Source organism: Petaurus breviceps, unplaced genomic scaffold, assembly GCF_028583685.1.
Source record: "Petaurus breviceps papuanus isolate PSGF00001 unplaced genomic scaffold, PetGlider_PUasm1.0 37, whole genome shotgun sequence".
NCBI lineage: Eukaryota > Metazoa > Chordata > Mammalia > Diprotodontia > Petauridae > Petaurus > Petaurus breviceps.
The window spans coordinates 100,619,046-100,632,611 of record NW_027186296.1 but is presented as its reverse complement, the minus strand read 5'-3'; the positions used below and the strand labels follow the sequence as shown (position 1 = coordinate 100,632,611).

Below are 13,566 nucleotides of genomic sequence, written 5' to 3'. Positions count from 1 at the left end.
GTTTCAGATACTAGAGTGTCTGGCTTCAAGGTAAATAGATGACCCTAGTTCCATCCAGTTCAGCTAACCCTAAATATAATGTTACTTTAACTGTACTACTCTACATTCTACATAAACTAAAATCACTCAAAAAAGTAGGAAAGGGACGATGAGAAGATTCATACCACACATTCATATTATTTGAACAAAGGAAAACAAAAACATAATCTTTAAAAAGTGTCACCTTCCAGGAAAGTCACTGAGAGAACAAACAGAAAATATAATGGACAAAGGCTATGAAAGGGGGGTCATATATTAGAATAACCTAGAAAAAAAGAAAGTGGAAGAAGAATGGAATTTCTTAGCATGTGAAGTACCAAAGAGAAGGGTCATTCAAACAGATTAAGTGATCAGAGAGCTAAGAAAGATGAGCAGTCTCCTGAATTGTAGTCTGAGCAAGGGAAATGGGGGGGAGGGGGAAGTGTAGGTAAAAAAAAAATGTAACAAAAATAGAATGAAGTAATCTGGGCTTGGGGTGGGTAACATAAATGATTATGGTCTGAGAAAAGATACTATGATCAGGTTGTTGTAAGCAAAACAATCAGAACACAGTAAAGATTTATTTTTTAAAGTAACATACTAGAATTTGACGGAAAAAAAGTAAAAATTAAACAATTAAAATCTCAAATGTTATTGGACTTAATTTGTCCATAATAGAGAACAAAGTATCAGGATGGATTAGAAAAGGAGAACTCAACACTATTCTCTACACAACACTCAGACACAAGGAAGTAAATTGAGGAGATTGAATAAAATTTACTATTCTTCAGTCAAATGCAATCATGATTTCATACAAGGCAGCTAGGTGACACAATGGATAGAGGGCTGAGTATGGAGTCAGGAAGAGTTCAAATCTGGCCACAGATACCTACTAGCTCTGAGACCCTGGGCAAGTCACTTAACCCTGTTTGCCTCAGTTTCCTCATCTCTAAAATGAGCTGGAGAAGGAAATGGCAAATCATTCCATTGTCTTTGCCAAGAAAACCCCAAATGAGGTCACGGAGAATCAGATATGACTAAAACAAATAAATAACAACAAGAAACAAATACTATCAAAAATGAAATACGAAACAGGAAAAATTAATGAAAGATTTCTCAATATTAAATACATATGTCCAAAATGGCATTGTATCCAAGTACATAAAGGAAAATTTAAATGAAAATTTCAAAAACCTCCAAAATAAATCAAGCACTATAGGTCACCTAGTTATCTGACCTCTTGTCACTTATACTTCTTCCCCACCCCTTTAGACTAACACCCTCCTCAACAAATTAACAATCCCAAAAGAAGAATGAAAGATGAAATTTTAAAAATCAGAGTAAAGATAAAGAACTCTTACTTAAAAGATTAAAAATTAATAAACCATTAGTTAACATGAAAAATTTTTTAAAGAGAAAAATAAAAATGAAGTGGCAAAATAAAAAAGACAAGTTTACAATGAATAAAGGGGAAACAAAAGACATTAATAGGAACTATTTCTAAATAAATGCCAGCAAAATCTAAGAACATAAAAAATGAATATTACATGAAATATCAAAATAAACAACAGAGAAAGTAGATGGGAAATAGCCCAATCTCAAAAAAAGAAACTGAAAAAGCCCAATATGAACTAAAAAAAACTTCACACATTAAATAAATTAATAAGAGAACTATCAAAACATCCTATCCTATCAGAGTAATTAAACTCTCTGACACATAAATTGGGGTCACAAAATAGAGAAATAAGATATAGCACATTCCTTTACTGAGACAAGTATAGTCCTGATATCCAAACCAATTAAGGATAAAGCAGAGATAAAACTAATATTACTAATAAAACATTTAAATACTACTAGAGTAAAAACTATGAAGCCTAGAGAAACAATAGAGAAGAAAACCAGTTTAAAGAAAGCTTGGCATGACATCGAACAATGCAAAGTCTTCCCAAAGAGAATTAAAGATGAAAATGGAAAGAGAAGAAAAATGGGCAAGATTTGTAAAAATTGTTACAACAAACTGTTTTCAAGGACTGTGAAACTAACATATCTGGCCTCTACCATCACAGTCCCAAAGGTGGTACTTAACAGGGAAAGAAAAATGTCACTAAAGAGAATAAAGATAGGAAAAGCTGCCAGAATGGCCCAAGAATATATAGAGGAGATTTGTATTTATGCAGGAGGTGACACAACTGTGAGCATTTATTGAGGCAGTGATTTACAATATAAATAAGGGAGAGGAAGGTGCCAAAAGAATGGAAAAAATGTTGAACCTTATTAAAGGCAAGAAAAGGTGACCACAAGCAAGAATATTGATAACTATCAACCAACCATATAAGAATATTAGGGAGGAAAGCTGACTTTTGTAAACAATATCCAACAAGGAACCATCTTTACCATTTCACAATGAATCACAAATGTAGCAAATATAAAATTTCACTGTGGTAAGTTTGTTGATTCACTAAAACAAAATGCTACTTTGCAAGATTAAGAGGAGGTGATTCCCATCCCAAACGTCTAAAGTTTAAAATTCCTTCAAAACTGTAACAGAAATAATTCTATTTAATGATCACCTGATTATAAACATCAGATCAAGCATAAAACAAGGCCATATATGCTTGCCTAAAGTATTCACCACTGATAGAGAAGATCTATTGTAGAGTTCAAGTTGGAAATAGATTTGTTCCTGTGGATGGTAAAGTTCATCTAAAGCACCTGTTGGCAGATTAAATCCCAGAACACAGTATAAGTCTGCTGGAAGAGATCACTAAGAGGTCTAACTCCACACAACAAAGTCCAAATGGATGAAGACTGTTTTAACATGTATTTGAATGGACCTTATAGCCTATCTATCAGTTAAAGGCAGACAGTACAAATTTTTCATAGGTTCATAAATCTAGTTGTAAGGGATCTCAGAGGCCATTTTGCAGATAAGGAAACTAAGCCCTGCTAGAAAGGTTATGTGGCTTGCCCCAAATCACACAGAGGTAGAAAGTGAACCCAGATGCTCTGCATCCAAAACCAGTAATATTCCCATTGTATATGCTGCCTCCTAATAAACAAAGCTGTATCATGAATTTAATCCAAAGCTAAACAAGAAAAGGAAAAATGACTGTCTTCAAGAAATTATAAAGTTCCTTAAATGACCCCAGAGCTTCCCACAAAATCAAAGTTCCATCTTTTTAACCCCAACACTGTACAAATACTGCTGTACAGCCAAAGAACAAAGGCTACAGTCTCCAAAGAATTAAAAATTAGTGCCAATGAAAAGGCATATCGTGAGAATGAGCAAGATGCCACATATAACCAATGACAAATTTCAAAGGAGCACAGAAGTAAAAAGATGTCATCAAGAAACTGTATTTTATGAAGAAAATTTGGTTCAAGTGGTTCAAGGAGTTATGGGCAGTGAAGTACATCAGTACACTTGAGATGTCAAGAGAAAGCAAGGAAAGCTACCAACACATTAGGAGGACCCTCCTCAACCAATCCCCAGTGATGAACTTTTGTGGGGGCCTAGATTTACACAGGAGTCAGGCATGGATAGAATGACATCTGTCTTTTTGGAGAGGGCTTTCCAAACTGATGAAATCAAATAATCATCTGAGTATTTGTAGAGATTACTATAGTAAAATTAAAAATTAATTATAACCTAGTTAGATTTACATCAGAGATGCAAGGATAGATCAATATTAGGAAAATAATTAGTATTATTAATCATGTTAAATATACACAAAAAGATGAACAAAGTCTAACAAAATGCAGTAGTCATTTATGTTAAAAATAGTGTAAAGCATAGTAATAAAAGAATTTTTCCTTATTATGACCAAAAGCATTTATTTTAAAACACTAACTAGCATCATTTGTAATTAAATGGGTAAACACTAGAAGCTTTACCAGTACAACTAAATAATAAAACAAGGATGTTTCAGTTGACACTGACAAGAAATGGTAGGTATAAAATAAGAAAGATAAATTGAGGGAATATGCATTGATGAAGAACCAAAGTTATCCCTATCTGCAGACAACTGTCATGTTTCACTTAAAAAACCCAAGAAAAAACCAATCAAGATAAATCAGTAGTTTTGTCAGAACATATAAGAAATCAATAAAAATTGTAGGTATTTTTGCATATTATTAATAAAAGCCGATATGAAAAGAATGAAAGAGAAATTCCATTTAAAATAACTACACAAAAAGCATAAAATATCTGCAATTGACTGGATGTGTGGAATAAATAAGATAGAAGAAGCAAGGATGACATCAAGACTGACAACCTGTGTGACTGGATAGTGTGATCCTCAACTATAATAGAAAGTCCAGAAAAAGATGTGTTCAAAGACAGAATGAGTTATGTTGTGGACATGTTGTGTTTGTCTAGAGCATATACAGTTTGAAATGCTGAAATTAAAATTATTATGATGATAAAAAGGAATTAGAGGTTAAAAGAAATACAAGAGCTGGATATAGATCTGGGAGTGATCTGTAGAGAGATCACTGAACCCATATAAGCTGATGAGATTACCGAATGAGGGAATACAGAGAGCCTCAGACAAATCCCTGGGCTATCTGCCCATAGTTAATAGGCATGGCATGGAGGAAGAAACTCTAGCAAAGGAGATGGAGGGTAGGTAAAAGAAAAACCAAGAGGGAGCAGTGTCAGGAAAACCCAGAGAAGAGAAAGTACCCAGGAGATGAAGTGGTCAAGAGTGACAACTGCTGTAAAGCGGTCCCATTAGATATGCAATTAAGAAACCATTGGTAACAAAGGGGAGAGCAGTTCCCCTTGAGTTACCAATGAGGTAAGAAGTCAGATTTCAGATAGTTCAGAAATCCAGAGGAAATGGAGACACCTAGTGTAAATGGTTTTTTCAAGTTTAGCTGAGAAACAGAAAAGATATAGGATGACAGAAAGCAAGTATGACAGGAAACAAAGTGAATTAGAAAATAGCTAAAAAAAAAAATTCTGGTGCATAAAGGTAATGAAATATTTTTGCACCAAAGAAAATGATGAAAGCTATTGCTTCAGAAAAATCTGACAATATTTGTATAAACTGATGCAATGTGAAGTGAACAGAACTAGAAGAATGATTTCTAAAAATACTATAATAAGTAAAACAACTTTGAAAGAATTAAGAACTCTGATTCATGTAATGATCAATCATGACCCCCGAAGATTGATAATGAAGCATAGCTTTTGCAGAGATGTGATGGGATAAAGATACAGAGTGGGACTTATACTATCAGATACACCCAATGTGTACAAGGGTTTTGTTTGACTATCCTTATTTGTTACAAGGAAAGGCTTTTATTGGTTGAAGGGTAGACTTACGGTCAAGGGATGGGTGGAGAGCAATGGGAAAAAAACAAAATCAAATATTTTTAAAAACACAGAAAAGAATAGAAGGAAGTTTAGAAGGGGACAGAAATAGGATAATTTTGTAACTGTTAAATTGAAGATAGACTTAAAAAAACAATTAAAAGTTCACAGCTTCATATTCAGTCCTCTTTCTGTCATTCTTTGTACATTCAAATGTTCCAGTTTGTTGATATTTAAGCTGATAATTTAAAAAATATAAAATTAAAAAGCTGCCTGGTGAATTTCAAAGTAGTAGAGTTCACATATACCTCTTTTGCTCTGTGTTAAGCTGCTAGCTTGTATTCTTCTCTTTCCCTGCTTTCTTTCTCTCTAATGTTCAATTCTTGAAGTAACTCTCTACTAAGGAGATATACAGATAAATATATAGATAGATATATGGATATGTGTGTATGTATTATGTATATGTGTATGTGTGTATGTATGTACGTACATACAGAGATATATAAAAATACATAATTAACACCTCTCATTTAAAAATATATTAAGACTAGGGTCCCTCGAACTCTCAAGCACAGTTTCTAAAACATAGTGGAAGTAAATAGGATTGCATACACCTTGGCAATAATAAATCTAGCTTTAAAAAATTTTAATGGTAATCTAAGAAATGAAAATGAACAAACAGAAGGAAAACAATAGTAATAAAGTAGGGCAAAACTATCTTTTACAATATAAAAAGGGTTTATGTTTTTACCAAGTAAAATATATATAAACAACATAATTTCAGAAGGTCATAGCCACCAAATGACAGGAAAAAATTTTAAACCAATAACCATAAATAAAACTTACAACTTAAAGAAGCCTTTACTATAAAAAATGACGGGGCAGCCAGGTAGCACAGCGAGCAAGAGCACTGGCTCCAGTGTCGGGATGACCTGGGATCGAATCCGGGCTCAGATACTTAGCACCACACCCAGAAATAACTGGCCATGTAACCTTGGGCAAGTTACTTAACCCTGATTGCTTTGAAAAAAAAAAATGTATAAAAAATTGACAATATAAAACAACTAAGTTCTTTCTCCTTGATTTCTGCATGAGATTCACAAAAATGAAAATTTTATATCTGTCGAATCCCCATAAAATAATTTCATTCTGCCCCATAAATCTCTAACTATATCAATATTAAGAACCTCCCAACCATAATCAGGTTCTGCTTTTAGTATCATTGTCAATATTGTTAAAATAAAAACAAAGCGGCTCCCTCTGTTTATTGGACTAGATAAAATATGTACAAAAATAAATACCTTTGAAATGTAGGTGAGTTTAATAGCTCCAACAGGTGGGGATCCAGAAGGAAGGTTCTAGAGGACAAAAAGGATTATGATGAATATAAAATACTACAGATATTAAATTTTGCATGCTATTGTTCCACATTTATACTCTCAAAATTAATAAGGAAGTTAAGATTGCACATTTTCTAGTTAAAACAGAACTTCAAATTTTTTATTAAGCCCTAAAGGTCATCATTCTATTACCAGAAGAGGAACCTTACACAATTCTAATAAAAAGTGCTCTATAAGACATTATTATTGAACATTTTTTATCTTTTAAGTTAGTCCTTTCACAAATAACCCAAAAGATGAAATATTTCTTCCGCAGCACTAATTAATCACCAAGTTGTATAGTTATAAATAATGCAATATGCTGGTACTAAATGCAATGGGCAAAAAAAAGTTATAAACACACAAGTCAAAATGTTGCTGACAAAAATGGCAATGGTCTCTTAATATTCTTCTGTTAAAACAAACAGCTTAAGGTTTGAAAATTTATTCTGGTTTTTGATGAATGGTATAGTGTTACTTTAAAAAACTGGCCAGTGATACAATTTTTAGCCAATAAATTGTGATTCATGCTACAAAGATACAGAGCTCATTAAATTCACTTCAACTCAACTTAAAAAAAAAAACCAACTATGTACTAGGTGTTATGGGGAATTCAATGATATGTAAAGAAATCAACAGACTTAACAGATCTAACCAGGGAGATAAGAAAAATTTCAAAATAACCATGTAAGTCAATAATAACATGCCACAAGAGAGCTCTTTAAAAAGAAAAACCACATTCATGGGGAAGAGGGATGAGAATAAGGAAAGGATTCATAAAGACTATTGCATCTGAGTAGAGAAAGGCATTCCAAGCACATGAATAAATATGAATGATGGCTTCCTTGAAGGTGGAAAATTTAAAGGTCTTTAATTTGAAAAATAATCACTAGTCCAGTCTGGCTTTAAGCACAGAGAACTCTGGCCTGTCCAAACCAAGGGAGTGAAGAAATAAAGGCTGCAACTGACTGATCCCTTCATACTTAACCTGCTCCTATTCTTTTTCCCTTAATATTCTCAAATTTCAAACCTTAAACTTCTTCATGAACATAAATCTCATCTTGATAAAGAATATTTTACACAAATTTTTCATATTTTTTATGTAGCTTCTTGAACAGTGAGCTTCTGATTAAATTTGGCTCAGATGTCTAATTACTGATTTCAATTCATTTTATAGATACATAGATATCTATATATTAAAAAGCTACTTTTAGAATAAAATAAAACGGCCCTTTAGTTCTTCCTTATCTAAACACTTTTCAAGATAAAAATCTAATCTAATTTTCAAATCTAAACACTTTTCAAGAGGAATCCACCACCCCTGACTCCATCAGTTTTCTAACTTGAGAACTTAATGAGCTTGACATTAAAGATCATAGGTCCTACTAGATTGTACTTGTTTCTATTCATTCTGCAAATGTTTACTAAAATGTTTATTATGTTGAAGGTAGAAAAAGAAGCAAACAGCATTTTAACTGACAATGAAGAAGAAATAAAGATTTCTGAACAAGATAAATTACACAACTAGAATTAAATTTTATAAATATCAATCTGGCATTATTAAATATGAATTAAAAACATGCTTCCTGACCTCACAGAGCTTATTCTCTAGTAATGGAGATAAGATATAAGCAAAGCAGAATACATGAACGGCTAAAATGATGGTATAAAGTGCTGTTATGTTACAAAAAAAGGATCACTTCTGGGGGCAAGGGGTGGTAATGAGAGTTACATTTGAACTAAGGGTTCACTAATGAGGTGACATTTGAACCAGACCTAGGAAGACAGGAAGAATGTACAGAAGAACTTCTTGGGGAATGTTTTTACGGTGAGTTTCTCAGTATGGCAGGCACAAAGGATCAATGAAGAAAAAGTAGAGGATGACCAGTCTGAAAAGGGGAACTGTTGCTGAATTCTGGTGGAATTTAAAAGCCAACATAGGTACTCCGGCCTTTGACAAAGAGAATCTAGTAAAGAGTTCTAGAGGTAATGTGATTGATCCATGATCTCCTAGATAAAAATAAAAAAATAAACTGACAACTTAGTAGAGGATAAATCAGAGAAAGATGCCAAAGGTGGGCATACTAGTTAAGAAGATAATGATTTGACTCCCACAGGTGAACAGAAAAATGGTGATACCATTAACAGGATGGGGACCTAGTATGAGGTGAATTCTTGTTTTAGATATGTTAATTTGGAGTGGTCAATGCAACATTCACAAAGAGAAATCCAGCAGACACACTTGAAAATATGGGGATGGAATGAGTGAAATGAGGAATCAGATACAGAATCACAGATTCGGGGTTGAAAAGAACCCTAAAAATCATCTAGTCCACCCCACTAATTTTGCAGAAAAAACTGAAGCCTACAACAGAGAAGTGAGTTGTCCAGGGTCAATTCAAAAATTATTTCAAAAGGAGAGGTTAAAAAGGAAGGGGGGAATGACTCTGAGCCAGAAGTTTTATCAGGGACAATGAAATGTTTGTTCCTTTAAAAAATGGAAGATGGGTTCAGTTTTTTATTTAAAAAATCAATAAGAAAATGGATTTTAAAAGGCAGAGGTAAAATCCTGATCTGTCAGGATGATGATGGCTAAGAAAGTTATCACACAAAGGAAAAATGCTATCAAGATCTTAGAGCTTGAAGCTAAAAAAAAATTTGAGGCTCTTCCCAAAGACTGACCAGGATGCTTTGTAGAGGAAGTAGCTGCTTGTTCACTAATTTAGAAGACTCCATATAGGGTCACGACCCACAGTTTAAGAAGGTTTGAAGGGGTCATGAATGGAAAAAGTTTAAGAAGCCTGGCTCTGAAGAATGATAAGGTAGATACACAGGTGCTGTCAAGCAAGAGATTATCTAGTAAAGATCGGGGAGGAGATGATTCAGGGAAGAGTTCTGAGGCAGCTGTTGACATAACAGCAATGATAAAGGTCTGCTGGTCTTCTTGGAGCAAGTATCCATGAGCAAGCAAAGAACCTCTCAAGTATTGTCAAAATGGCTATCACTGATATCAACTGATATCCTACAAGTTCAGATGATCCACATGAACAGGAATGATGCTTCCAGAAGGAATCTAGGAAGCACTGCTGAAGAGAGCAAAGCCTCAGACAAGAGGCTGACGAGCTTAAGGGTGTAAGCAGACTGAGGGTTTGTTTCCACACTGTCAAAAGCAAGGAATTCAGGAGAAAAAAGCAGATTTTGGGAAATGAATGAATGAATAAGTAGTATCTGAGGTTGGTGAAGGGAAGCTATGGACAACGAAGACAAGTTGGCTTTGGCTTTGTTTTTTAAGCTATACTGGGGGAAATATGATAACAACTGTCAACAGGTAAAAGCTGAGGTGCTCAATCCATAGGTTCAGACTCAAAAATTTAGAACTGCTGAAGGAGAGTTTAGAAGCAATTTAATTCAACTCCCTCATTTAATAGGTAGGAAACTTAGGGCCAGAGGTCAAATGACTTGCCCCAAATCAAACAGTTAGTGATAGAGGTAGTATGTGAACCCAGATCCTCTAACTTCAAACAGTGTTCTTTCTACTTCATCAGGAAGGCCTCACCCATTCCTATTTAGATTCTGTTTTCTTAGGAGTCTGAACACAAAATAACAAATATAGCTAATAAAGGAGTCAATACTCAAAGCAAGTAAAACTGTATTAAGAAAGCATTTAGCAATACTGGAAGAGTTCAATGGCCTGGCCTAATGAACTGCATCCCTAGGCACCGAATAATTGATGGATGGATGGGTAAAGTAGGCCAATAATGACTGATTATTAACCAGATAGTTGGTGAACATCTTTAAAAGAAATGGTGATCATAAGCAACCACCTCACATTGGCTGGCACCCTATGGCATCATAAAGGGTAAATCATGCCAGACTAATCTTATTTATGACTAGACACAATCTGGGAGTTGTAATGGATCACAAACTCTATGAGATCCACAAACATAACAGATTAACCAAGAAAGTTAAAGCCAAAGTTCTATTGAGAGACACAGGAAGTGTTAAGCCTCCTCTCTACTCTGCCCTGAACAGACTACAGTTGGAATCTTGTGTTTAGTTCTAAGTGCCATATTTTAGGAAGAACAGTGATGAGCTGGAGAGCATACAGAGGAGGGTAATCAAAACAGTGAGAACTTTGAGTCCATGCCATAAGAGGTTTGGTTAAAGCTGTTCAAATATTTAAAGGGCTGCCATGGGAAAGAATTTGACTGGTTCTGTCTGGTTTCACAGAACAGAACTAAAAGGATGAAATGTTAAATGAGAAAACTTTCAGTTTGATGTAACAAAAAAATGCCTAAAAATTAGAGCTACAAGATTCCTTGGGAGGTAATGGACCCTTTTCTTTGGAGATTTTCAAGTTAATGGTTGAAGAACAGTTTCTCAGGAAGACTGGAGAGATAGGGGATTCTTTTTCAGGTATGTGTTGGACTAGATGGTCAATGAACAGAGGTTAGAAAACATGAATTTGTAGTCAACAGCTTTGTGGCTTTCTATTGCCACCACCACTTTGTGGCTTTTTGTCAGCCTGTAAGTATACAAAATGGGTGATGTGAATTATCCAGTTGAAGATTAGAAAAGTGGGATCAACATCTCAAGAGTCTTCTTATTGCAATCAATACAGAAATCACTGACTTTGGTCTCATGGAAATTTGGATTGGTACAATCTTAGATATCTAAGATGCCTGACACAACAGAAACAGTTGTTAACTGAATGGAATCCTATAGCATTATATACCTTTAGCTATGTCATTTACCTTAGGATCATGAGTGTTACAACTAGAAAGGAAACTAATATAATCTAACAATAATATAAATGTTTAATATTAATAATAAAATAATCTAATCTTCCCCCTAAAAATACACACACACACACGCACACACACACACATTCTCTCTTTGTAGCTAATACTGAGTCCCAAGGAGTCTAAGTAACTTCCTAAAGACCACAAATGCAGTAAGCAGAAGATCCAGGATCTAAACAAAGATCCTCTGACTATGAAGGCAGTGTTCTAACCATTGCATTGCATTCACTTTCCCCATTTGTAAAACAGGGATACTAATATTTAAGGATCAAATGGGAAAACTGTAAAAAGCTTTGCAAAATGTACTGTTTACAGAATGTCAGCTATTATTACTTCTCAAATGTATATTCATCTGTGAGAAGACTTTATTTCTTACCTTGCCTATTTTTAATCTTAGCTTTCATTCCTATTTACAGTAACATTTAAATGAGCTACTTTTAAAATGAAGACTCTAAACATCTTCCAAATATAAAGTAAATTATCATTTTTATTTTATTCCCTTTAAATATATGATTTATTATGTCTCAAGGTCAAAGAATTTCATCTTGATTCTCCCACCCATCCTCTGCCTTTCATTCCTGGAATACTTACTAAAATATTTAAAAATCTGAGATCAAACTACAAACAAAATGATCTTTCCAAATGTTGGTTACTTTTCAATACCAAGATATGTAGCTTTTAAATCTCTCAGAGGCTATTATTCTAACACATTGAATCGTGCCCTAAGCTTTTGTGTGCGAGAAAAAATGAAAAACCACAGAATGTCATGAAGGATCACAGATTAAATAGTCAAATTGAATGGGGAAAATGTAAGCTTGCTAGGAGATAAAGGAAATGCAAAAAAAAAAAACCCTAGTTTTTATGACCATTATAGCTACTGTTAAGTTCAAATGCAAAGATTTCTGCTTAATATTGACAAGAGAAGAAAAGAATGAACTGGTATACCAAAATAAGCTATGCATCACATAGCAAGTTTCAACTACATTTTATCAAAATTTTGAAATCCCTTCATTTTTATATTCAGCTAAAAGTACAAATCTTTCCAACTGTCACTAAATGCTGATGAAGTCATAAATCTTAGCAAAATCATGGAAGAGATTATTAAATAATTGGATCACTAGGAGACAGTATGGATTTAAGAAAAAGTTATACCAAACTAAATTAATTTATACTGATACATTGAAGGAACACCATTAACAGTGTATAACTGCTTTCAGCAAGGCTTTCAGCAAAGCAAAGTTTCTCATAATATACTTATGAACAAGAAGCAAAATGTTGCTTAGATGAAAGTATAGCTCTTAGCCAATCAAAAAGCTACATCCAAAGAATGTCATTTATTATATCAATTTCAACCCAAAAGGAAAATCTCTAGTGTTATAGTCATAGGGACTCTATGCTTAGATTTATCTTTTTCAATATTTTTATCATTGATTTGGATAAAGACATAGTAGGTATATTTACTAAACCTTCAAATGACAAAATGCTGTAGAGCATAAGCTTCCTGAAAGCAGGGACTCTTGTATTTTTTTTTTATATCCCCAAAACCTTGCACATGGTAAGCGCCTCAAAAACATTTATTGAACTACATGAACTGAACTACTGAATGGTAGAAGATTCAGCTTTTGAAAGAGTAGACTTACAGGCTGACATGAAATGAAATTTAAGAGGGATAAATTTAGGTCATATATTTGGATCCAAGAAGGCAAGAGCACAAACATGACAAGGGGAACTTGAATGAACGATGCTAACTGCAATAGGAGCCCAAAAGGTGACACGGCTGCCTGCAAACTTTAGGCTACACAGACTTTATACAGAAATAGAGTTCAGGAGAAGTGAACGAGCTGACTGTACTTCTGTATCAATCCAAAAGCATATGGCAGATGACATTAAATTCTAGATGCCAAATGTTAAGAGGTGCATTAAGAACAAAAGTGTTATCAGCCAGAGGCAGGAAGGTCTGGAGATCATGCTGTAAGAAGCTGAAGCAATCGCAGATATTTAGTCTGAAAAACAAAAAGACTTGGTCTTCAAATGTTTCAAACATCTGAAC

At 34.0% G+C, this 13,566-nt stretch overlaps 1 protein-coding gene across 6 annotated transcripts in view; it reads right to left on the bottom strand.

The window, feature by feature from the left end:
- Window positions 1-13,566, bottom strand: part of PLEKHA1 (pleckstrin homology domain containing A1) — a 76,881-nt gene that overhangs the window by 38,657 nt on the left and 24,658 nt on the right. For all 6 annotated transcript variants that reach the window (XM_069099153.1, XM_069099150.1, XM_069099151.1 and 3 more), the window contains exon 3: window positions 6,637-6,693. In XM_069099153.1, coding sequence (XP_068955254.1) covers window positions 6,637-6,693 — 57 coding nt within the window. The remainder of the gene's footprint in view (window positions 1-6,636; window positions 6,694-13,566) is intronic.